Raw genomic sequence first — 24,457 nt, 5'->3', positions numbered from 1 at the left:
AACCACTAACACAGTGGACTTCTGTCATTAAGCCTGCATTACCATTATGCTGAAGTCAGATTAAGACCACTCTAAAAAAATCCCTGCAACTGTGCTGAAATTCAGCATTCACTTCAATTCATGAGGAAGAAAACAAAAAGAAGGGAAATGAGCCAACAAGAGCATATCTAATGAGTGTTCATTCACTGCATCTCCAAAATTACTGCACAGAGGAGAATGTGGCAATCACAGGCAGCATCCCAGAATATACTCAAAAATCTCCTTTTAACAGGATTGTCTCTGAGCTCAAACGTCTTTCCTGGGCTTAAGAAAATAAGATTTAAAATGTTTATTGAAATAGAAAAGGAGTGGCTACCTTAGTTTGTTCAGGTACTGGGGAAAGTGTAAAAATAATTGCAGTGCCCTTAAGTTTACAGAACAAGGATGCATTCAGTATTGGAGTATTGACTCAGCATTTCAGCTGTTAAAGGGGAGTATGGGTGGGGCAAAAATGAACATTTTTTTTTCCTCCTTTTATCAATGGTATTTCTATTATGTGTTGCCTTAAAATACAGTGTGAATTTTGATGCACAAGGAAAATCCAACATATTTCAGGCTTCTCCTTTCACTCTCAGGTTTTCAGGTTGACCATAAAAGCTTGATTTTCTGATGTCAACCTTCACTAAAGAAAATCCTACCTTATCTGTACATCTTGGAATTATCACAACCCGTGTATATTTGCACAGAATAAAATCAAAATTTTCCCTCTCAACTTGGCCCAAGCATGCTTCATGCCGTGCAAATCTCAGGGCTTGAGATTCCTGACCACAGGATGGCTGATGCCTTCCCCAAGTTCTTCTCCCACAGCTTTACTCTTATCATTCTGGGAGTATCCCATAACATTTTCATGAACAGATACCAGGTGCAGACCAGTGCACAGCAACTCACAGGGCTGAAAGGGGATGTTTTTCCACATACAGCCTCATCTGCCTTATTCTAGTGCTTTAGGGAAGATGCACTGGAGTGAACCAGAGAGAATGGGGCTCTTACTGATTTTCTATCAGCCCTTGGGGACAGCACCAAGTCACAACTAGCAATCCAACAGAACTCAGCCAGCTGGGGTGAAAACTAAAAGCTCCATACAGATTATTAAGTTATTGATCACTGCAACAGTGCCTGAAATATCCAGTCAAGTGTAGGACTGTATGGTGCCAACCACCATAGAAAGCTGAAAATGGAAAAGCAGTTTACATAAACAACAGACAAAGATATATGAGATGAATTCAAATTAGTAAAACAAGAAATATGGTCAAGCCACCAAACATCTAAAAACTAAGATTCAGTCTGTATAGGTAGCAAATGTTAGTTGATATGACCAGGATTTGGGTATTGCTTCCTGGTTATGAGAAATTATTTAAAATCATACAAAATGTGGTGACAGAACAAGGGACAACTGCTCCAATCTGAAAGGCCAGTTAAGAATAGATATTAGGAAGAAATTCTTTCCTGTGAGGGTGGCAAGGCACTGCCACAGGTTGCTCAGAGAAGCTGTGGACACCTCGTCCCTGGAAGTGCTCAAGACCAGGCTGGGTGAAGCTCTGAGCAACCTGATCTGGTGGAAGGTGTCGCTGCCCATGGCAGGGGGGTGGGAATTAGATGGTCTGTAAGGTCCCTTCCCACCCAACCCATTCTATCACCCTACTGATTTAAAAAAACAAAAACAAAACAAAAAACCAACAAAAAACAAACAAAACCCAAACCAAAACAAAAAAAAAAAAAATCCTTCCAAGGAAAGGGACAAGGCTATACAAATTTGAAGTGCAAGGTAATAATGTATCATTTCTCCTAGATAAACAATTATCAACCTTTTTTTTTTCAGTTCAGCACAGATAAATTTGAGTAATGCTGCAGACTAGACCATGTCCTTCCAAGCCCCGTCCAACCTGGCCTTGAACACTTCCAGGGATGGGGCAGCCCCAGCTTCTCTGGGCAACCTGTGCCAGTGCCCCACCATGCTCACAGTAAAGAATTTTTTCCTGATACCTAATCTAAACTTAAACCTAATCCTCTCTTTCAATGTGAAACCATTCCCCCTTGGCCTGTCATTACAAGCCCTTATAAAAAGTCCCTCTCCAGCTCCCCTTTAGGTGCTGGAAAGCTGCTACATGTGGGGGTTATTCAGTATAAGGTGCTGTTGATAGAGACTCTGCCAAAACTGAGCTGCATTGCTATCACATTAGCACGTGTTCTTCCTCTTCTTCCTACAAAAAACTGCAAAAAGGACCCCACAGATTTTTCTTCCCTTGCATCTGATGCAAAACACGTTAGAATAAACACGTGCAGGAATTATTCACACACACTACAGAACTCTTTGTTCAGAAACAGCTTCTGACAGCAGCACCAGACCTAAGCTGTGGCAATTTCAGAACAACATTTCCTCACTCCCATGAGAACAGACAAAGTTCTGATTCCTCCAAGGCTTCATTACATCCTCATCACATCCACAGCACGGTAAAAGTGCACTCATCAGCACTTTTACACACTATCCCAAATGACCTTGCTGGCAGCAGAGACTTGCCAGTGTGTGGTGCCACTGGAGCTGTGCTTCTAGCCAGAGGATGGTGACACCACTGTCACCCTGGCCAGGTTCTGGCTTACTCTGCACAAAGGAGTCTTGCCTCCAGTAAGGCTTTTGATATCACATCCTTACAGACACATTCACCACTCTGTAAAAATACACAGTGGGGGACTAAAGAAGACAGTCAGGCTCTTCTCAGAGGTGAGAGGACGAGAGGCAACAGGTACAAATTTTGTAATACAGGAAATTCAGTTCAGAAATAAGAAGAAACTTCTCTACCATGAGTGCTCAAACATTGGCACAGGTTGCCTAGAAAGTCTGGCATCAGCATCTTGGGAGATATTCAGAACTGCTTAGGACAAGGTCGTGAGCAAGGGTTGGTCTCGATGATCTCCAGATGTCCTTGCCAACCTCCACAGCTCTTTGGTTCTGTCAGCAGGACCTTCCCATCCCTTAGGCACAGAACAGTTTGCTCCCAAAGTGTGGCTGGCTGCTGCAGCAGATGTTCCACAGGCAGCACCAGGTCATTCCCACAACCTCTCCCCTTTGTGACAGCTCCTGTGGAATTTAATTATTATCAATGCCTGCTCCCTAAGGAAAGCACACACAGGGGAGGAAGAGTGTACATCATCTTGAACCAGAACCACTGACACAGTTAGACCACAACGTTAAGACCTCACGCTGCCTTCTTCCATTAAGGCTGGAGGAAAGTTAGGAGTGGCCACAAGTATATTCTACAACGCAGGAGAATCTCAGAGGGGCCTTTCTCTGAAATGCATGTGGCTTGGCCACGCTGACCTCTGCAGAGGTGATGGATATCTGCCAACTTTACCAATCTCTTTGCAGAGCATCAGTAAGACCCAACATTTTTGAGCCAGACCTAGTGAGGAGAAACGTTTTATGATACTCTATGGCAAATCAAAACCAAGGCAGAAAGCTTATGTTGCAAAATATTGTCATGAACATCATGTTTCTACCCCTCATTTGTTCTTCACATAAAGAAAGACTGAAGACTGAAAAACTGTGATTTTTTGTTTGTTTTTGTTTAAGAAGCTGAGAAATATCACATCTCCTGGTCTTTTTCTGCTTCTGCTAGACCCATTGGAGGGGTCCACTGACTTTTTCAATGACACTTTATGTCTGACACTTTAATTTAAGAATGTGCCAAAATGAACACAAAAATACCTTTTTAACATAAGCTGCATGTTACCCTTTAGAGTCAAATGCATTAAAATTACAAAAACTACATCACAGCAAAAGCCTTTATACAAACCATGAACCCAGGCAGCATTTAGGACCCCACATCATCTGAACATCATCAGTTCTCCAGTTCCCAGTGGTAGCAGGAATGAGATTCAATTTCCTACCACAAGGACAAGCACTAAAATTCATAGAAGCAAAACACTAACAGAGACCTCATTTGAGGGGGACTTTGTTTTGAGTTCTATACCCAGAATTTTCCATACATCTCTTAATCTTCCTGTATCTCCTCTAAAAAGAACAGGATTTCTAAGGTGGTGGCTGGGATAGCAAAGCCCCTTTTTGCTTCAGGACTGTGTAGCAAAGTTACTGCTGAAGTCTGAATTCTCATTTTGGGTTTGCCAGACCTCCGACCTATGCTCTATGCACAGTCTGAACCAGTCTTCAACAAATCAAACCGTTACTGTGACCTGTCCCAGCAGCCCTAAGCCACCACTTCTGTTCAAGACCCAGCCAGAAGAAACCAGGACAGCTGGGCAGGAGGAGCAGAGCAGGAGGTCTCTCTCTCACACACACACACACACACTACTTGCCCAGCTACAACTGCATGGCTTACCATTTCTCAACTGAATGATCCCATTTTCTCACTCTGTCTTTAAAAAAACTGCCTACTTATCCTATACAACCATGATTAACTACCTATGGTGGAGCTAGTAGGAATTTTACAGCCAAGTAAGGAACAGTAGTACAAATTGCCTTACACTACCATGAATCAAGTTTAGTACAACACCAATTGCCTCCCTACCTGTGCTGAGGGGGCCCTTTTCAACACTTAGACTAGACTAAGAGGCAAGCCACGCAGAGCACATCCAATCTGTCCCACAGTCAGGTCACAACCTTGGGAAAAGCAATGGGATACGCTTTTGTCCATCCCAAAACTACACAGAGGAGGCGTCCAAGACCAGGAAAGGACAGAAGGGGAAATCAGGAGTGGGTTTTGCAATCACAGGGTCTGGCTCTAGTTCCACTGACTCATATGTGTGCACCAAACCCCGGAGCAAACTGCAGCAGACAGAAGCTTTTCCCTCCCAGCAGTGCCCACAGCTGAAACATTGCCTATTCCCACTGCCATCCTGCCCAGCAATGCTTGGGGTTCAAATCCAGGGGTCCCAGCATGTGTGCAGTGTCTGGCATCCAGCTGGGCTAAGGTCATGGCCATCACCCCACATCCCGCACTTGGATAGTCCAGGTAATTTGAAATGGAACTGGGCACCAATTCAGTTCAGACAACTGGCTCGTATCTTCAAGTATAAAGTATTTGTTCATGAGACAAATCCTGCTTCCCTCTTCTTTGGAGGGAAAGAGAGGTGAGCGTGACCTGTCTTTTAAAATGAAATACATTTGTCTTTTCAAGTATGAATGACTTCCTGAAGCAAACGGTTCAGGTCGTCCCAGATAAACATCCTAGTCAAATCCCAGCTTAGCTAATTTCTAATGAATGAAGCTACAGAGTAACCAGTGCATCTCAATGACCTTGAAAGGGAAAACAGAAATAGCAAGGCTCTGGAAATCAGTTCACAAGGCTCCTTGTGAGAAATGATCACAAACTATCAAAGTCAAATACTATCCAAAAATTATTCCCCTTTCTCCTGAAATTCCTTCTAAGTTTCCAGCCACAGACAAGAATCCCTGTTCCTCAACATTTTAAACTCACATTTCTCTGTCAGAGCACTGCACATCAGCCTGACACGTGCTCCTTCCAGCCTCACATTCCTGGATGTATTCCCCACCTTGGCTGCAAATAGCTCAAGCTCTCTCAAGTTTCACAAATCTTCCTTTCCCATCCACTGCCATGGGCACTGCCCCTTTTGCTGCCTCGGGCTGGTATCAGATGCACAATATTAAGTGACATTAGTACTGTGCTGGACCCTTAGGTTGCTTCTGCTCCAGGTACTCTGCCCTCTCCCTCTCCCCTTTCCCCAAAGACACACCAGCACAAGCCAAAAATTCCCTCTGTCACTGCAGTGGGAACAGAGCCCAGCCTGTGCAGCTGCCTCCCCACCTCCTCAGGCACAGAAAGGCTCTGGGCAGAGCAGAAAAGAGATGGAATGTGTGCTGGGTCACTACAAGCTCAGGAATGGCAAGAACAGGTCAAGGAAAACCTGACAAGGATGCTGGAGAAGAGGATTCACTATCCTGGGCAGAAAGGAATTTTGTAGGAAGAGAAATCTGAAGGATAGGTACCAGCCCCACAGCCAGACTGTGCTGACCTCACCCTCTTCCCCCTCCTTCTCAACCTCCCCCACAACTATAATGATTTAAGAGTATTGTTGGTGCTTGAGGGTGTCCTTTCTGGCATCCACGCTGTGACAGCTCCACATGGCAATGCCCACTATTGTGCCCCAGGTCTCCAACATCAGCGTGGCCTGAGGGCCTTCTTCCTTCAGAATTCACTAAATCGTACAGCTTAAGTCTCTGAAGTAATTTTATATTCCACCTCTATATCATATAGACAGGGGATTCAGAAACAGCCACAGTGATTTTTAGGTTATAATCACACCTTTCTTCTCTAATTCCCCTTTCTCTTTCAACTCTCTCCTCTGAAATCCTTTCAAAATGCTGCTGAGATAATCTCTCTGCTCTCTTTCTCCCCAAACAACTCCAAGTCTAAAATGCTTCTGTCTCTCACACTCTCCCTTCAGTTTATTATTTATCTTTATCATGCAGGCTCTTTTATCCCACCACAGTTCACAAGGTGTTAGGGACATAAAGGAAATGTTCCCAAGGAGCGTAAGGATCACAAGTGTGATGTCAGACCAGATTATTCCTAAACAATCCCCTACTTACATACACAGAAGGCAGCACTCAACAAACAAGTAGTGGGGGAAAAAAAGGGTATAGAGAAGTAATTATGATAAAAACATGTGAGTTTGCTCAGGAATACTGCAATACCAGGAATTTTTCATTTTATCTTTGAAAACCTTCTTTTCCCCTACATACTTTGGACAAGAGAGGTCAAACGAGGTCTTTGGCCTTTTTTGACCAACATATTGGTTCCTCCTCAAGCAAATATTCCTGGGAAGGAGTAAAAAAGACACACAACTTTTGGAAGCTATCATGCACAAACCCAGGAGATTCCTCACTGAAGAACCATATAAAATAAAACTGTCACAGAGCCAAAATATTCTCCTGTGACAGCCAAGCCTCTTGCAAGTTCCCAAATAAGGCCATGACTTTAATGAGAATGTCTTTTCAAAACCCCATTGATTTTCATTGCTTTGTGAAGAGGCACATTGTTTATGTGTCTGGGTGTGCTGATATTCCAACAGGATGAGATGGGCACAGCTCCGGGGTTTCAAAGCCTGGTTTCCAGAAAGAATGAACCAGATAATCACAGGAAGCTGCTAAAGGCTGACAGCACTGCTCTGGCCACTGTTTGGGAGTGATTCCTGGTGCAAACTCAAACTAGAAGGTGTGAATATGCTAGCAGAACAGCCAACATTTCCTAGTACTCTGGAGACTGACCTCAAGTGAATTTTGAAGCACAATATTATTGCACCTCACTTTCCAAACTTCGGAGGCTTTTGCATCAAATTTAGGGTTCTTGTTAAAGTTCAGGACACGCTTTGGAGAATTTATCTGTTCTTCAAATACCAGATTACTCCTATTCAGAGAAAGAAATAAAGAAAAAAAACCCCAAGCTTTGGAATTGCTGATCTTTGCTGCATCTAGTTCATATTTACCATCCACTCCTCTCCTCAAGTCTCTCCAGTATTTTCAACTTGGCAAATTGCTGAAAATGATCAGGTGCTTCAGTTCAAGTTTTACACTTGAATCACAGCACTGGTTCGCACAATTCTTTGAAAACAAAGTCCACCCTTACAAAAAACCCTTCACAAAGACTGGCAAGTCTCAGCCACTCCAGCTACCCCATCTTCACAATTATGGTGTGTCCATTCCCTTAATAATCATACATAAAAAAAAAAACAACAAAAACAAAAACAAAAAAAAAACCCCAAAAACCAAAAAAACTTACAGAACTTCCAGGCCACCAACAGAAAAGGAAGAAAAGCAGTCAGAAAGTGTGTCAGTAGAGCTTGTGTGTATTGAGGGCATGAGCTCCTGGGGTGATGCTGCTCTGTACTACTGAGGCACAAAGGAGACAAAAAGCCAGAGGGAAGGAGTACAAGCCAAAGCCAAGAAACACATCACAGTTGTACCTAAACACTAAGAAAATCAAAATTTGTGGTATGTGACTTTAGACAACTCCAGCAAAGCTCATTTCTTCTGTCCATGTGCTGTGTAGCCCAGCAGTGTGGGTGCAAGCAGGGTGTCTCTTGCACAAAGGGTTTGACCTGAAGTGAGTCCCCACCCTCTCCCCCTTGATCAAACATTCACACTCCTGTCTTCGCCTGTGAAGCACCATGCAGCCACAAATCAGGTGAAAAGGTGACTAAACCAACAGAAAACTGATGAATTTCCTTTGCCTGGATTAACAGATTAACAAAACATCCCACAACAAAATGCTCATGGAATTACCACAAGAGGAGAGCAGTGGGAAAGTCCTTCTAGAGCCAAGGGGGAATAAACACACAATTACACTAGTTTAGGCCTAACTAATAAACTGTTCTGTAAGGTTTATCTGCATGAGAAAACTCTAGAAAGGTAATCTGAATTAACATTTCTGTAATGAATGAAACCACATTAGATCCCTGCAGACACACTCATTATTAATTAAATCAACCCTCTTTCCTATTTGGTGAATTAAACTTAATCAAATTAAGGTCACATGAATGCTGAATCAGATAATATATATAAAATGGTTTGATTTAGTTTACCTAATTTACTTTACATTCACATTTCTGGTGATTTGGATTAGTTTTCCTTTAAATCCTTGCTCAGACAGCTTTAGAATAGAGAGAGACAGCAAAATCCTGAGGAGATGCTGCAAAAATTCCCTCCATAATCAGCAGTTTTGAGCTGTCAATGAGTTCACCCCCAGGAAAGGGGTACTCAAAGCTGTGTATCCCAGTGAGGACACACTGCCAGGGCTGCTGCATGCTCAGTTTCCATGAAGGTTCTGTCTTCACTAAAGTTCCCTGTCTCTGTTTTCACTAAAGTTCCTCTGGTGCCTGGAGGCTGGAGAGAAAATCAGACCCTGGGAGTCTTCACTTCATCCTCCTGCACTGCAAGGGCTGAACAGATGTTGATGGGCCATGAGAAATGCATGTCCTGAAGGAAAATGCGACAATCCTCAAGGAAGCTGAAGCATTTGATGTGGTTATTTTTCAAATAGCAGGTCACAAAAATATTTGACGTGTTTTTTACTGTTGGGAAAACACAGCAGTTATCAAAGTTCTTGTTTGTAATAAAATAACAAAAAAACATAAAAGCCTGCTTCTTCAGGCAGACATGTTAAATTGAGTTGCCATGTTTATTCACAGTTTCAAGGTCTTCTCATTTTGCTTACCCTGCTCCAACACTTAAAAAGTCACCACTGAGTCTTCTAGCAAACTCCCTTCACATTCCTCTTATGTGACTATGCTTTTTACCATTAAAAAGATTTTTCTGTCTACACAGATGTGTAGACAAATGCACTCTGTCGTATTTAGGGCATCAGTCATCTAATATTTTCTGTGATGCAGGTACCATCTGTGAAAGTGAACTGCAGTTCAGGCCTATCATACTGAGATGGGTGTTGGGGAATCAGAGAGGGAAATTGATATTAGATTATAATCCTACTGCATTCAAATAAAAGACAAGGGCTCTAGCAAGGTCAAGCTTAACCTTTAATACACAGGCATACCTTTATATATTTTTCCAGGGAACCTTCAGCTGTGTTGTTTGTTTTCCAGTGTCCACTCAGGATTATCATCTTTGAAGGGTCACAAAAGGTGTCCAAATCTCTGAAGCAAAAGGATGATGAGGAGACCTTGATAGCAACAACAGATGACAGCTGGCATCAGAGTGCAACTAAGGTTGCAGTGACAGACTGACCAAAGTGGCAAAGAGATCAAAGACTGGAGACCATAGAAAGCATTCCTGGGTGAGGAAAAAGGACTACTCTTTTAGCAATTTAGCATGGAAGTTGTTACCAAACCACTGGGTTAATCAGACCATGCAGCAATCTAAATGTGAGCTCCTGCAAGGATGAAATCAGCACTGCGAGGAGGGTCAGACATGGAGCATCATTTCCCCTTGGGCTGTCCTGCAGCGCTGTGGGGCATCACAGCCTTCTCTGCCACTCCCTCTGGTGCTACAGACATTTACACAACTCCCTGGGGAACTGATTCAGGAGACTGAGCCAGCTGGAAACTGGGAGAACTGACTAAAGCAGACCTGCACCAGTACTCAGGACAGCAGTAACATCTAAATGCACACACAAGGCATTCACCCCGAACACCTCTGAACACACTTCATAGCTTGAGAATGTCCTTGTGTGCCTTTATTGCTCTTACAAACTTGTTTCCACATTCCTTGGCTTGCTGGCTCAGTGTCCCCTCTGCTATTTCTGTAACACTCTCATATTTAATACCATGAAATTTTAAAATAGTATGCTGGCTCAGGTTTTTTGAGCTCCTGCAAAGACTTGCAGTCATGCAGTTCCAGCACTATCTTTATTTAGCAAGCCAGGACAGAAGAGACAAGCAGACCCTTGCAGCTCACCCTTGGGTCACATCTTGAGGAATATAAAATGAGGAGGGATTCCCTGGGATCAATACAACAAGCCCTGAGGGACCCCCCAGTAGGACACACACTCTCTTCAGCTACACTAAACACACTGACCATCTTTCTGTTCCCTTCTTATTTCCATTTTTGCTTGTGAACCCCTGAAAGGGAAGGACCCACCTCACCTGCCTCACTGGGATGGCTCTGGCAGCCCCAGCCCTCCACACTCCTTCCCAACAAACCTGCTCCTTGTACCACCTGCCCACCTCCTCCACTCCCCCAAGGGCTGGAGTTGTTTTTAACTTACTGACAGGTTTTCAGATAATAATTGTTCACTGGAGGTGGGGGGGGACATTTTAAAAAAGATCCTTATATTCCTATTTGTATATGTTAAAGGTGAGGACTTCCATAGAGAGGACAGGAAAAACTTTTGTTTCCCCTCCTAAAAACTACAAATTTCCCCTGCTGAGTTCTGCCCTCAAATGAAGAAGAGATCCTTCACTGCTCCATCAGACCCCAACCCCTTCGATACTTGCACGCACACTTACATTTATCACGGTCAGTGGTCTCAGCAAACAGCCATTAGGGTCACAAGCACCAAGGATGCTGCTCCCAGTAATAAGGTCAGGAATGTGCACAAGTCCTTTCAAGATTAAGGCCTGAATGCCGTAGCATCAGCCAGCTTTGTCCTGCCTCCAGCGTTAGATGTGAGCAGCTGGAACCCCCAAGGATGGAGGCTGATGGCTCCGGGCTGACCTGCAGGTACAGGCAAGTGCCTCTGGACTGCTCCTGGGTGTGGGATGAACCAGACATCCCTGGGCATCACCCCTCAGCCCAGCAGCCTTGGAGACAGCTGTGTGTGGTTCTGTGTGCTGTGAGCTAAAGTCTGACAGTTCAGCACCAATGAAAACAAATAAACACAAAGCCAAGAGGCAGCCAGGCAGGCTGTGGGAGGATCCATCACAACACTGGGCTACCAGCGGAATCTGAGCTGGTGTTGGGAGCTGTGGATCACTTTGGTGACAGCTGACAAAGCAGCACCTCTAATGGGCAATACTGCACCTGCCAAAGTGTGATGAAGAGATGTAACTCCTTGTCTCACCTACTCAAAGATGGCTCTTATTACCAGACAAGCAAGACAACAAACAGGGACAGATAAAGGACATTTTATTAAGCATACAGGTAAAATGAACATGTAAGTTCATTCTTCTCTCTTCTACTTACTAAATAGTCAAAGAAATTTATTGCCTGAGAAGGCTGCTTTATTTGTATGATACAACCCGTACTTTTCAACAGCTGTGGGATCAAAAACAGACTTATATTCACCTAGGTGATGTATTTAGTTAATGAAAAGAAAGATAGCATGCAAATGGGTTGCAGCACTCAACACTAACTCATGATGAAGTCATAATATTAAAGCTACCTCATTTTGTCAAAATATACTTGTCCAGTACTCCTCTCATTTTAAATTAAAAATACTTTTCAAAAAGAAATTCACAGATTATCTCAAATCTCACTACTGTTTGGCAGGTGGGAGCTAGAATGACAGACAAAACAGACAGAGCCATGTAATAAATTAATTTTAGTATCAAAAGTATTTTAAGTGGGTAATAAGAACAGTAAGGAGCTTACAGAGATAGGTACACACATACAAACTGCATGAAATATGTGCATATGGGGATGATTTTAAACTTTTTTCCGATTTTTAAAATTTTTGTAGACAATTTTTGATCTCTCTTTTGATGTCCTCTGGACCATGAACCATGAATTGAGCAGTGATAGTCTGTTCAGTGCTGAAGACATATTCCTACTCATCCAGCAGACATGTAACAGACATATCCAACTGCAGCTTTTGGACTTGAATTTAGTTATTTAAGCTATCCTTTCATCATGAGCATTCAGCAGCCCTGGGTGTGTTTAGCTGTTCCTGTTGCATGCAGACACACACGCTCGGAACATCGCTGCAGCCAGCTCCCAAAATGTGCACAGCTCTGGAAAGAAAAGCATTCAGCATGCAATTAAAGGGATTATGGTGGCCACGGCCCTGCTTCTTGTTAATGCCATTTCACTGGATTTTCTAGATCTCCTCATTACTGGGGGAGTGGCTTACTGGCAAGGGATAAAGGAAGGAAGTTACACACATGCTAAGAAGCAGCGAATGATGGGAATGGGAAAAGAAGAAAGGGGAAGAAGGAATGAATGGATGGCAATACATAATGAACTTTGCTGTAATGCTTAACATTTACTACAAAGATGGTTGTCATCCTCAGAATCACTTTTTGAACAGGAGACTTCAATCCAGCAAAGCAAGGACTTCAACAGGACCAAACTTAAGCCTTAAATCCAGTGCTAGACTGAGACCCAGCTACTTAACATCCTAATTCCCTCTCAGGTAAGAATTTTCATCCTCCAGCAGATAAAGCAATGATGCCAAAAAGGCTAAGAGATTTAGCAGCTGCAGACCAGCCCAGGAGGTACAGCATGCCTGCACCATGGAGCTCACCCCCACAACAAGGACTGGGTCTGACCAGCCTTGCTGCAGAAACACAAACTGCTGGAGCATTTCCCTGTGCCTGCACCCGTGGCACAGCAAGAATCACAGTACTACACAGCTTGCTTTTTTTTTTTTTTTTTTAATTTTCTATTTTACTCTCTTTTCACAGAAAAAGATGTCTATCCATCCTGACACCTACACGAAGCCGAAGAAAGACAGAAATACAACTGTGAGATCTCAAGTTGCAGGAATGACACCTACTGCCTGGGAAATGAACTGCTCACCTAAATGAGATCGAACTCAATGGTGAGGAGCTTCCACAGAGCAAACCAGCACAAAGACATGAGCCAGCAATGTGTGCTCACAGCCCAGAAAGCCAATTGAATCCTACGCTGCATCAAGAAAGGGTTGGCCAGCAGGTAGAGGGAGGTGATTCTGCCTCTTTCTTCATTCTGATGAGACCCCACCTGCAGTGCTGCACCCAGCTCTGGGGTCCCCAGAACAGGAAAGACAGTGACCTGTTGGTGTGATTTTTAAAGTCCTTTCCAACCCAAACCATTCTGTGATTCTACAAGACAGGTCCAGCCCCAGTGCTGACTGTGAGGGTGATCCCATGAAAGTCCACAGTCAGGGAGGGAGGTTCAGTGATTTAGAAAGGTGTTTAATTCCTGATAAACAGTATATATAACTCAGGGCAGGTAGAAACACCTCCATCATCAACTCAGGTGAAAATTACTTTTTTTGGACAGGGAACATGGTTAGCAGTTAGAAAATACTCATCCATACCGACAGCTAGGCTACACAGTTTGTACCTCAAAGCATAGGGAGCTTGCAGTGGAAGGGTCTGCAGAGCCTAAGAGGAAGAACAGGAGCAGCATCTCAGTAAAATAATTATTTTAATTTGTAGTAATAGCATTCCCTGAAGAAATGGTTTCTTGAGCATTTCTGGTGTCAAGGAACACTACCACAACCTATCTTATATATACACCCTTTGCACATGGAACGTGAATTTTCTTTTTTTCTGTCTTTCTATGTAAAACTTCATGACCCAGCTCATCCTACCAAACCACAAGTGGCTAAATCAGCACAGCTGAGGGGAACAAGAATGGGAACTCAGGAGAAATATATAAGCTAACACTGAACTTGAAACAAATGTAATGCTTGAATGCCTGCATCAAGAAGGAAAGTCAAAAGTTTCTGGCGGCCACATGTTACAACTTTAGGACTATGAAATACCCAGAGAAATGTAATGCTTCACTGGTTGTTGTTGTATTACAGAATGGCACTCTGGATAGCCAGAAATGTGAAAGTTTCCAGGCTCAAATATTTGGTAAGGACTTGCCCATTCTCTCCTCTGACTAATAAAGACACATATCCTTAATGCTCCTACAACTCTCAAACGATGAATAGTTTGGAAAGACTGCCAATAATATTCCAAGCATTTGCCCAATGCAGAAGTACAAAATCACACAGGAAGAAGCATTCTGCAGTGCTAAATACACCAGAAATGGAGGGAAAAATAATTAAACTCTTTTCAGTTTCACAGGGTCACAACCTGGACTGAAACACACTTTGAGCATTACTGGGTGATGTGCAGGCACAGCCATGAACCCGGAGCTGTCACGGGAACCATGAGGTTCCTACAGCACAGGGCAGAGATGTCCCCAGCAGCCCAGCTACAGGGGACACTGCAAAGCTCCCGTGGGCTAATAGGAAGAAAGCAGATTAACCCAGGCAAGGCTGTGTGCTGCCATGGCTTGCACCCTGGCTGGAGGTCTGGTGTCTTCTCCCAGGGCTGCACTGGGACAGGGACAGGGCTTTACGGGTGTGCTGATGGTGGTTTTCGGTCCTTTCCCCTCATTACACCACATCAGATCAAAAAGCAGATGAAATGGAAGTCTTGGGTAGGTGACTGCAGATGAAATCTGCCTGAGGGTGAACAAGCCCAGACAAAGGAACAGTGGCACAGTTCCTCCACCTCTCCTCCCTGCTCCTGAGAAACTGAGTCCAGGCCAGAGGGCTGAGAAAAAGAAAAAGGAGGGGAAGAACTGTGGGTCCCCTGAGTTCTGCCAAATGATGACTATGAACAAAACAAAAAAAATATGAGGGCAATACCAATGTACAGCGGGGGCAGTCTTTGCTGCTTACCTACTGCAGTGAAAGACAATACCAAAACATCAGAGATGAGATTTTCTTAAATGCAAATAAAGAGTGGATGAGATAATACTATGGTTCTGATTCCACAAAAAAACCTGAAATATTTATAATGACCTTCTCAAAAAAAGAAAACCTGCAGCTCGTTCAACTTATTTTATTTCAATTCTGCAATTATTAAGATTAAAAAATAGTTACAATTAATTTCATTTTGGCAGCAGTTTTAGAAATATTTTCGAAAAAGGTTCCATACTGCTCCTCACACAGTGCTCAGAACTGAGCGAAGCTACAACATAATAAGAAAAAGGAAAGAAATCATGAAACTTACAAGATACAGGAAATGATTTGAAAGTGAATTGTGTTTGCACTTTGGAAAGATTTTTATGATTTCTTACAAGAAACACAAATATTTAAAGTAAAATACTTCAAAAGAGAGAAGTACTGCCCAAAGAAGTAGCCAGCCATGTGCAGACAGACTATGCAGACACCTTTAATTGTGACACACTTTAATGGAGCTGTTCTATATCAGTGTACCTGATGTTTAATATGGTCTGAGAGACCCAGAAACAGACAGAAGGGGCACACCACACAAACCCACAACACTGAGTTAAACAGATCTGTGTACATTTGAAAGATTATCTTCAGCTTCAGTCATACCACTACAAAATACAAGACAAAATACCAAAGGAAAAAAAAAAAAAAAGGAAATGCACAAAAAGATGTCCAGGATCTAAGCTTTATTTTAAAGAGTGGGGGAAAAAAGTTGAAAGTATGCAGAATAACAGCATGAAAGAGGCACAGCTGGCCTGCCTGTTCCATGGCCTGACAGTGAGGGAACGCTGATGGGAAGCCAGCATTGCCAATGGAACACCACTGCTGCCTTTACATGGCCACAGCCACCGTGGCACCACCTTCAGTGGAGGTCAAAAATCTCCTGACAACGAATTTATCTGCAGCTAGAGCTTACCTAGCCCTCTATAGATCAAGGATGAGCTAACAAAAGCAATTTTCTATCAGCAGCACAGTACTCACACTTGGGATTCTGCTGCCCCAACCATGACAGGCAAAGGGCTGGGAGCTTTCCTTTCAAGAGATGCTGGCAGAACTGCGAGGCACAAGCTCAGCTTGAAAGGCTGCAAACCTAAAATTATCCAAAGGCAGGGCTGGGGAGGGTGGTCTGGCAGCTCCCAGCTGACCCCAGGCATACACAGCCACACACACCACAATGCCACAGCACGCAGCAGGAGTCAGAACATGGCAGGACAGAGCCTTTGAATTAAACAAAGATTAGTTAGGTTACAGGCATATTGCTCCAGATCAGAAATCAATTGCTAAGTGACAAGGTTAGATTATATTTTATAGCCAACTTGATTTTATTATCCATTTCAGGCTGTGCTCCTGCTTTTCTACTGGAAACACTGAGCTACAAAGTCCACTGGTCCAGTGAGGTTGGTAAGCCCAAATTTGATGATATTATAAATAAAAACATCACATTCTCTCTTGTTTTTTACAGATGCAAATAGAAAGAAACAGTAAAGAGAGAAAAGTTAGAAAATGACACTGCATACATGCAACTCCAGTTACCCTCCATGCAAACTGAAAGAACTGGCAAGACTTGAGTTATCTCATAAACTGCTTAATGAATAGAAAATGGGGAGGACACGGAAATGCTCAGTACATTGTGTTTATTGGTATAAATGTACAGACGTTGCTTGCTTATGTCTGAAAACAAAAGGGTTTAGAAGTACACTTTATATACCTTTCCATTATTAAAACAGATTTATACTATAAATATTCAGTCCTCTTTTTCTCAACATATTGCTCCATCCATTTAAATTAGAGCTAAATACAACGTCTTTTTCAGATTTCCAGTTGATAGCCATATATCAGATCAAAAAGGCTGACTTTAGCTGAACTCTAAGGTGCCCAGGGACACTGTTTCCCCCCATAATTTCTGTGCTGAACTCATTACTTTGGCTTGGATGAAAGCATGTTATACCACAAAAAAGTAAGGAGGTATAGTTCTAATCTGAATAATCCTGTTTAGAGGCTGGTTCCATCTCCAGATATTAACTGTATGTTTTGTTTGGAAAAAAACTAAATGTTTAAATTGGGAAGCTTCCCCCTCCTCCCCCATCACTGCCTCAGGAGCACAGCACAGAGAGCAAATGTACACTCACTACAGCCATGGCAAAAAGAGAGATGGATTTTTTTCAGGGATACACAAAAAGTGCTATGTCTGTTTTTTGTTTTTAAGAATAGGGACCACTGAAACACAGATGCCTTATAAACTAGAGGTATGACTAAGAAATTATAGGTTACGCCTCTGTTGACAGAATGTAAAAATTTTATTTTCACCTACAGTGATATTCATAGACATTTTCCCAAACATGAGCTAATTTTGTTACTTCTAAGAATAAATTAATATTTGCTGTGAAATAACCACTACATTTCTTGTACTAAAGCAGTATTTTTGTGTACTAAAAAAAAATAACACCTCTGCACTTTAACATTTTCCACACAGGGACCCTAATCCATTTTTGAGGCAGAACATCAATTATAATCTGTTTTATTCCTAAGGTGTCTGGTACACCTACTATTCACACACTTCATACCTTTGAAGTGAAGACATAAAGAATTATCAAAAAATTGAAACCATCACATAAATGCAATAGTGCAAAGAATAGCACTGTAATCTATCCACCACAAAAAGTGGTATAAATAAAACACACATGGCTAAGCAAATGTTTCAAGGAGGTTTTTATTAAATGATTATATGGCCTGCCAGGGTATTTTGGAATTATACAGCCCGTATTTATTAAACAAGAATTGTTATTGGAAAAGGTTTTAGGTGATTTACTGACAAGCACAATCTATTCAGTAATGTCTGTATATGCAAAGGAAAAAAACCTGTAATGGAAGCATTTAAAAACAGGAATCCATTTTAAAAAAACCCAATAAAATAATAGTATACATTAAGCATGAAAGTAATATTTATAACAAAAGACTATTTTTAGTGTGATGTACCTGCAGGTGCCAAGTGTGGCGTGGGGAAAGCAGGAAAGGGCAGCTGCACAAGGACACGCCCAGCAGCACACACAGACCAGCTCTGGCTGCCTCACCTCGAGCAGAGGCAGCCTGGGGCAGCCTAGAACAGCATCCCCTCCATCACTGTCAAAAGTGAGGATATGGGCACGTTCTGGAGCCTCTCCTGCAGTTAAGCTACTTTTTCCTTCCAAAACACCCTGAGAGTGCCCAAGCTCTCCTGGTGGGGATCACTTTGGGTACATTATGATATTCTAATTCACGGTCTGTCTTGGTGGGATTCTCGCCCCTCTGCCCTCTTCCAACAAAGTGCAACCACCAACTGAGGAAGTTCATGTGGAGGAGAACATCATCAATGTGAGAAACCCAGCATCACTGCAGCCTTCCAATCTGCCCATGATGCCTCCTTGGGCTGAAAGATGGGCTCATGAGTCAGTAAGCCAACTTTCCTTCTTCCTCTGAAAAGAGCTCTAGCAACCCTTCTGCATGGGGCCGGAGTTCTCCCAGCTGGGCTGCCAAGTGAGCAGGAGGGAGCAAGGGAACACTTCCCTACCATCTGTTGTGCTTGATGACTTCTCCCCAGAGGTCTCTGACTCGAATTCTGGTCAGACCAGGTGAGACTGATGCAGACACACCTTTTGCACGGACACCAGAGACACATGACCACCAGATACATGACACAGCAGGTCTGTGTGCTTTTGGCCCTCCCCAAGAATGTAATTTTAATCAAGTGAGAAAAATTAATGTTAATGTTAACGGCTAAAAAAATCGATGCAGCTCCAAGTCTTCAACACACATGATAGTGCCAGACTAAATGTAACTGTAAATGTAGGCAAAGGCTTTTCTGGACTCCCACTGCACTTCCCAGGAGCAATGCCAACCCTGCAATTCAGGAATCGGGCACCACAGAAAGATATCTGGCTTCAAACTATTCTTTCCATTTTGAAGGTTTCCCAAAGCAATTTTATTTTGCTAAAGATAATTATTAAGTGGAAAAATTCACTAGTATTAAAGACAAATCAGGGGCTGGGCTGCTCCGAGATACTGACAGCCCAAGCGAACTCGCATAAATGAGGGAAGAGAGAGGTTTGGACGAGTATAAACCAAGCCAAATAACGTTTCCCCTCCATCCTTCCACCATGAAATTAGGTTGGTGGGGTTTTTTGCCCTTCGTGTTCACACCTGCCAAATTGACCTCGGGACAGCTCCGAGCAGTAGCACCCGCTGCCTGGGAGAGGGGGACAGGCGGAGCCGGCACGGCCCATGCTGGATGCTCTTGAGCAATACCCGACCTCCGCTCCTCCGCTGAACTCCTCGTTCCCTTCCTCGCACCCCGCTCTCCTCGCCGCCCCCCCGGGCTGCACAGCCCGGCTCTACCGGGCGGATCCCGGCTGCGGGGCCCGGCATCACCGGGCAGATCCCAGCAGCAGCAGGGCCCGGCACCTCCGGGCCGATCCCGGCTGCACGATCCGGCAGCAGCGGGCAGATCCCTGGCTGAAGGACACGGCAGCAGCGGGCCGATCGCGGCTGCCCGGCCCGGCAGCACCGGGCACATCCCGGCTGCAGGGCAGCGCAGCACCGGCACATCCCGGCTGCAGGGCAGCGCAGCACCGGCACATCCCGGCATTAGGGCACGGCAGAACCGGGCACATCCCGGCATTAGGGCACGGCAGCGGCGGGCACCTCCCGGCATTAGGGCCCGGCAGCACCGGCACATCCCGGCATTAGGGCACGGCAGCGGCGGGCACATCCCGGCAGCACCGGGCACATCCCGGCATTAGGGCACGGCAGCGCCGGCACATCCCGGCATTAGGGCACGGCCGCGGCGGGCACATCCCGGCTGCACGGCCCGGCAGCACCGGGCACATCCCGGCATTAGGGCACCGCACACCGCGGCAGTTTCACAGGCGCTTACAGCCTTTTGTAACCGCCAGATAATCTGTCAGATGGACTTAGGCACTGACAGTCAAACACGCCAAAAGCGTCACCACCCACTCCTCCTATCCATCCGGTGAAGGACTAGGAAGCGCCGCATTGCTTAACCTCTCCTCCGCCTTCCAGCGGCACAGGAAATCCCCACCCCCACGGCGTGACACCGCCGCGGGGACCAGCGGTCCCCCACCCGTCCGGCTGGAGCTCCGCGGCCGCGCTGCCCGCGGCGCTCGGCGCATCCCCGCCCGCACTCACCTCATCTTCCCGGCGGGGCGCGGCGGCGGCCGGGGCCGGACTGCGGCCGGGACCGGGCGGTGGCGGCGGCGGGACGCGGGGGGGCTCCGGCGGCGGCGCCGGGCCCCTGGGCGCTAGCCGGGCAGCGCGGCGCCGGGCAGCCCCTCCGCCGGCCCGGCCATGTTGCCGGTCCCGCCCGGCTGCGCTGCCTGTGTCTGTGTGTGTGGGCAGGACAAAGCAGCGCCGCCGCCGCCGCCGCCCGCCCCGCTCCGCTCCCACGCGCGGCGGGGCCGCGCCGCCCCTCCCGCCCCGCCCCGCTCCGCGCCGCCCCCGCCGCGGCTGCCGGGGGGAGCCCCGGCCCTGCCCGGCCCTGCCCGGGTCCCCGCCCGGCCCTGCCCCGGCCCTGCCCGGCCCTGCCCGGGTCCCCGCCCGGCGCAGGTGGGGCGCGGAGCGGCCGCGGCTCCGGGCTCCGCCGAGCTCCTCGGGCCGTGCCGCCGCGGGGTGCCGGGGGCTTGCCCGGCTGCTGCGGGGCAGTGCCGAGGTTGGAGACCTCTCCTCTGCACAGCGCTGTCCTGTGCGGGGACAGAATCGGTGCTTTTGTGGGTACGAGTAGGAGCAGAAATGGCATTTCCAGCTAACGCCGGAGGGCAGCTGTGTTCCTGCTCCCTCGCCCTTCCCACTTGTCTCAACGAGTGTCCCTGCGAGCTCTTGCCCAGCTTTCAACCTCGTCATTTCTCCACACATGCCTCCCAACCCTGGGCTGCCTCCAAGTCCTGTGTTTCTCCCACCCCGCTCTCCTCCCCACTCCCTAACCCGCTGCCCTTCTCTTTCCAGTCACCTCGTGCCAACTCCCTTGTGCAGCCCAAACCACAGCTGATGGTATTGAGGAGGCCCAGAGCCTGGAACTTCCCTTGCCCCTCTCCATGTCTCTTTACCTCTTCCCATACATCAACCAGTAGAAAGAAGATTATGTTGAAATTGGTATCACTTGAATATCTTCAAGGATCTGCCATGATACAGGACAGAATTATGCAGTTGTTTCTCAGGTCGTCCATACATAGGTCACCATAACTTGTTTGCCATTTCTCAAGAGTAAAAAGGTTCCTCGCTCTGACTCTCTGTGGATCATCTCCCACTGATGTCTCCCAGTTCAGCATCACCCAGTTTAGACAAAAAAAAAACCCCAACCAACCATGTTGTCCCACAGCAGGCAGTGGGTTTTCCTGCAGCTGGCACATGTGTGCACATGGTCTGTCTGGAACAGAAAAGGCTTCTGGCCCTGTCCCTCCCTCCGTGTGTCTGTGTCCCAGTGCACACCGTCCCCATCACTCCCTGAGACCCACCTCATCCGCATGTGCCGGGAAGGGCAGGGAAGCTGTACCCGTCTCTGTGTGCAGGGCTGGTTCTGGGGCGGTGCAGCCAGTGTGGCTGGGGGGTGGGCTCTGGGCAGGGTGGCTGGGGAAGGTGGGCTCTGGGCAGTGCCTACCGTGCAAATTTGTGTGAGGGATTCAGGAGAATGTGCCCGTGGTGCAGAGCAAACTGTGGGACTGCACAGGAGGTGACCAGGTGTGGCACAGAATGTGCAGGAGATCAAGACCAAAGTAATAGGGGCCATTTTCCACATAAATACATTTTTATTTCAATTTCTCTGAAAAGTTTATATGCTCATACCAATACAACACTTAGTTTTACTGTAGTAGTAACCTATGCCACCGGAGTAAATGTTGCAAAAATTAAGCCCATAGATTTGATGCCCTACAGAGATCTTTCATCACTGGCTTGTCAAACTTTGCTGCTGTCCACTGCAGCTCCATACCAAATAAAATATACTACAATAACAACAACAAAAATATGACAGCAACAAACCCCATGGTAGAAATCACATATTTTTTATTCAAGGCCATGCTTGTTTCTTGGTGGCTAATACATATCTGATATCTGCTATTTTCAATGATATTGAAAAATAATTAGAGACAGAGTTACTGGGGTAACTCTGGGGGGCTGGGGGGATGGAAACCCCAACACTTCTGTGCCTCACAAGCACAAATCCCAGCTCATCCTTTCCCTGTAGCAGGTCTGCTCCATCCTCTTCCCAAGTGACCCCACCAATGAATCTAAGCTTACTTCAGATAGAGAGGGTCTCCTAAAGAAGCTGCTTCCCTTATATCTAAGGGGCCTCCTTGTTTGTTTGAAACCAAAACGTACAGTCCTTTCTCATTAGCAGTTATCCTAAATCTCCTAGGAGGCACAATATGCATCATTTCTATAAAGAAACTATTGTGTCAGACCACAGGTCTGATATGCAGCCTCCCCCAAGTGACAGTGGTTTGGAGAAACTCATCCACGTAATTTGTGATGAGGTTGCTGAAGGTAGTAAGCATATGAAGAAATAATGAGCAAAAATAAAACCTATTTTCTTATTACTATCATCTGACTAATCCTTTAGAGTGTGGGTCACTGACCAGCTCATGGGACATATGGGAGACAGCATAAGGCAGGGAGGACGCTCATTAAACTGGATAGTTTCATGGTAATACTAGAACTTAAAACTTGATTAAAATAGAAAATCCATATGTGATTTCACTGATAATCTGTTTTTTAAAAGTATAATTTCCTTAAGATAGGTTTATACAGGCACAACTCAAACAGGCAAATAAATTTATGCAAATCATACTATGTTTGAGATATAAAACTAGAATATTTAGTTTTATAAAAGCAAAACTGTCTTCTGCAAAGATTTTTATCTGTGCACCTCGGCTGCACAGCACAAAGAGCTGAAATCACAGCCACCATGTGCCCCAGTACAGACACATCCAGCCCTGGCAGCTGCCCACAGGGGACTGCAAACTACCTGGAAAGGACAGGGGTGGCTTCTGCCACTCACCACTCTGTACCTGCACTGTCTCCTGAGCACAGGCACTCTCCATCCCTGGGCAAGCTGCAACACCTCACTGGATATAAACTTGTGCAGCATCTGAAAAGTGTTGGGAGGCTTAATTGCCCATGAGGTGGGTGAGAAGTGATGCAGCAATGCAGTGAGGTTACTAGACTAGACAATTATATTTGCTGTTTTATTTATTCTTACAGAAAGAAGCAAGAGAGGAAAGACAGATATCAATCTTGCTGACCACTAACTGCACAAAAATAGAGCAGCATTAAAAACCTTTCTTGTATCAGAATCCATGAGACTTCTTATCAACATTCATTGGCTGACCAGCAGATCACTGTATTGACAGAAATACATGACTGGACTATGTAATAATTGTTTTGCTGGGACAAAGCTGATATTATATTGCAATCAGAACTGTATGTCTTCTAAGAGACTTAAAGCTGGTTATTTGTATTGACAGCTATATAACCTTTGACTGTAGTCTTGGTAATTCACCTGCTCTTTGCCCAAGGGGAAATCCTGACCCGCCAGGGTGGTCTCCATCCTGCTGGACTCATTGGTCTTCCCTCTTCCCATTGCACCTCTCCCTGTCTGCAAATTCTACTGCAGAGCCCAGCAAAGACCTGTACAAGAGAAGTGCTGTCCCTACAACTGCACCTTTCCCAGCTGAGACCTCCTGCATGGCAAACCCTGATGGATCTGCTGCCAGGCCTCTGGGTCCTGCTTCAGCAATGCCCTGGAGCTTGCTCTGTTTGTTGTTTCAGAGATTTCATGTTAGGAGGGGAGGAGGAGAAGGAGGAGGAAGAGGATGCCCTCCTTATGCAGTCACACAGCCTGGGGCAACATCCTCTGTAAACATCCTCCTATCAGGAGCTCAAGGTCATCCGGCCGTTTTTCTCAGAGACTCCATGCCATGTCCAGGCTGCTGCAGCAACAGTCTGGTGGTCATTTTTTCCCACTGAATTTGTCCAGCTCAGAGCTTTCTCGTGAAACACTGGCACTTCCCGGTGCACTTGTCCACAAAACAACCTCTTTTCAAGGAAAAAAGATGTCCACAATAGTTTGTTTTACACACTTATTATTGGAAGGTTTTCCTAAGCAAGGAGGATTTAGCCTTGAGAAAGTCACCCTTGATAGGTGACTTTATATATATATATATATATATATATATATATATATATATATATATATATATATTACATACAATAATATATGTATGCTTTTATTTCTAAGAGGAATTGTTTCTCAGACAGTAACATGACCCAGAACCTTTGCCAAAGAT

General features: G+C 45.3%; 1 protein-coding gene across 1 annotated transcript in view; it reads right to left on the bottom strand.

The window, feature by feature from the left end:
- Nucleotides 1-20,572, bottom strand: part of EVL (Enah/Vasp-like) — a 140,615-nt gene extending 120,043 nt beyond the window's left edge. Inside the window, exon 1 of the mRNA XM_072930405.1 lies at nt 20,307-20,572. Within this exon, the coding sequence (XP_072786506.1) occupies nt 20,307-20,311 (5 nt within the window). The 5' untranslated portion in view covers nt 20,312-20,572. The remainder of the gene's footprint in view (nt 1-20,306) is intronic.
- Between the last annotated feature and the right edge of the window lie 3,885 nt (nt 20,573-24,457).

Source organism: Taeniopygia guttata, chromosome 5 (assembly GCF_048771995.1).
Source record: "Taeniopygia guttata chromosome 5, bTaeGut7.mat, whole genome shotgun sequence".
Taxonomy (NCBI): domain Eukaryota; kingdom Metazoa; phylum Chordata; class Aves; order Passeriformes; family Estrildidae; genus Taeniopygia; species Taeniopygia guttata.
Note: the sequence above shows the minus strand (reverse complement) of the source record. Positions and strands in the feature narration are given on the sequence as shown.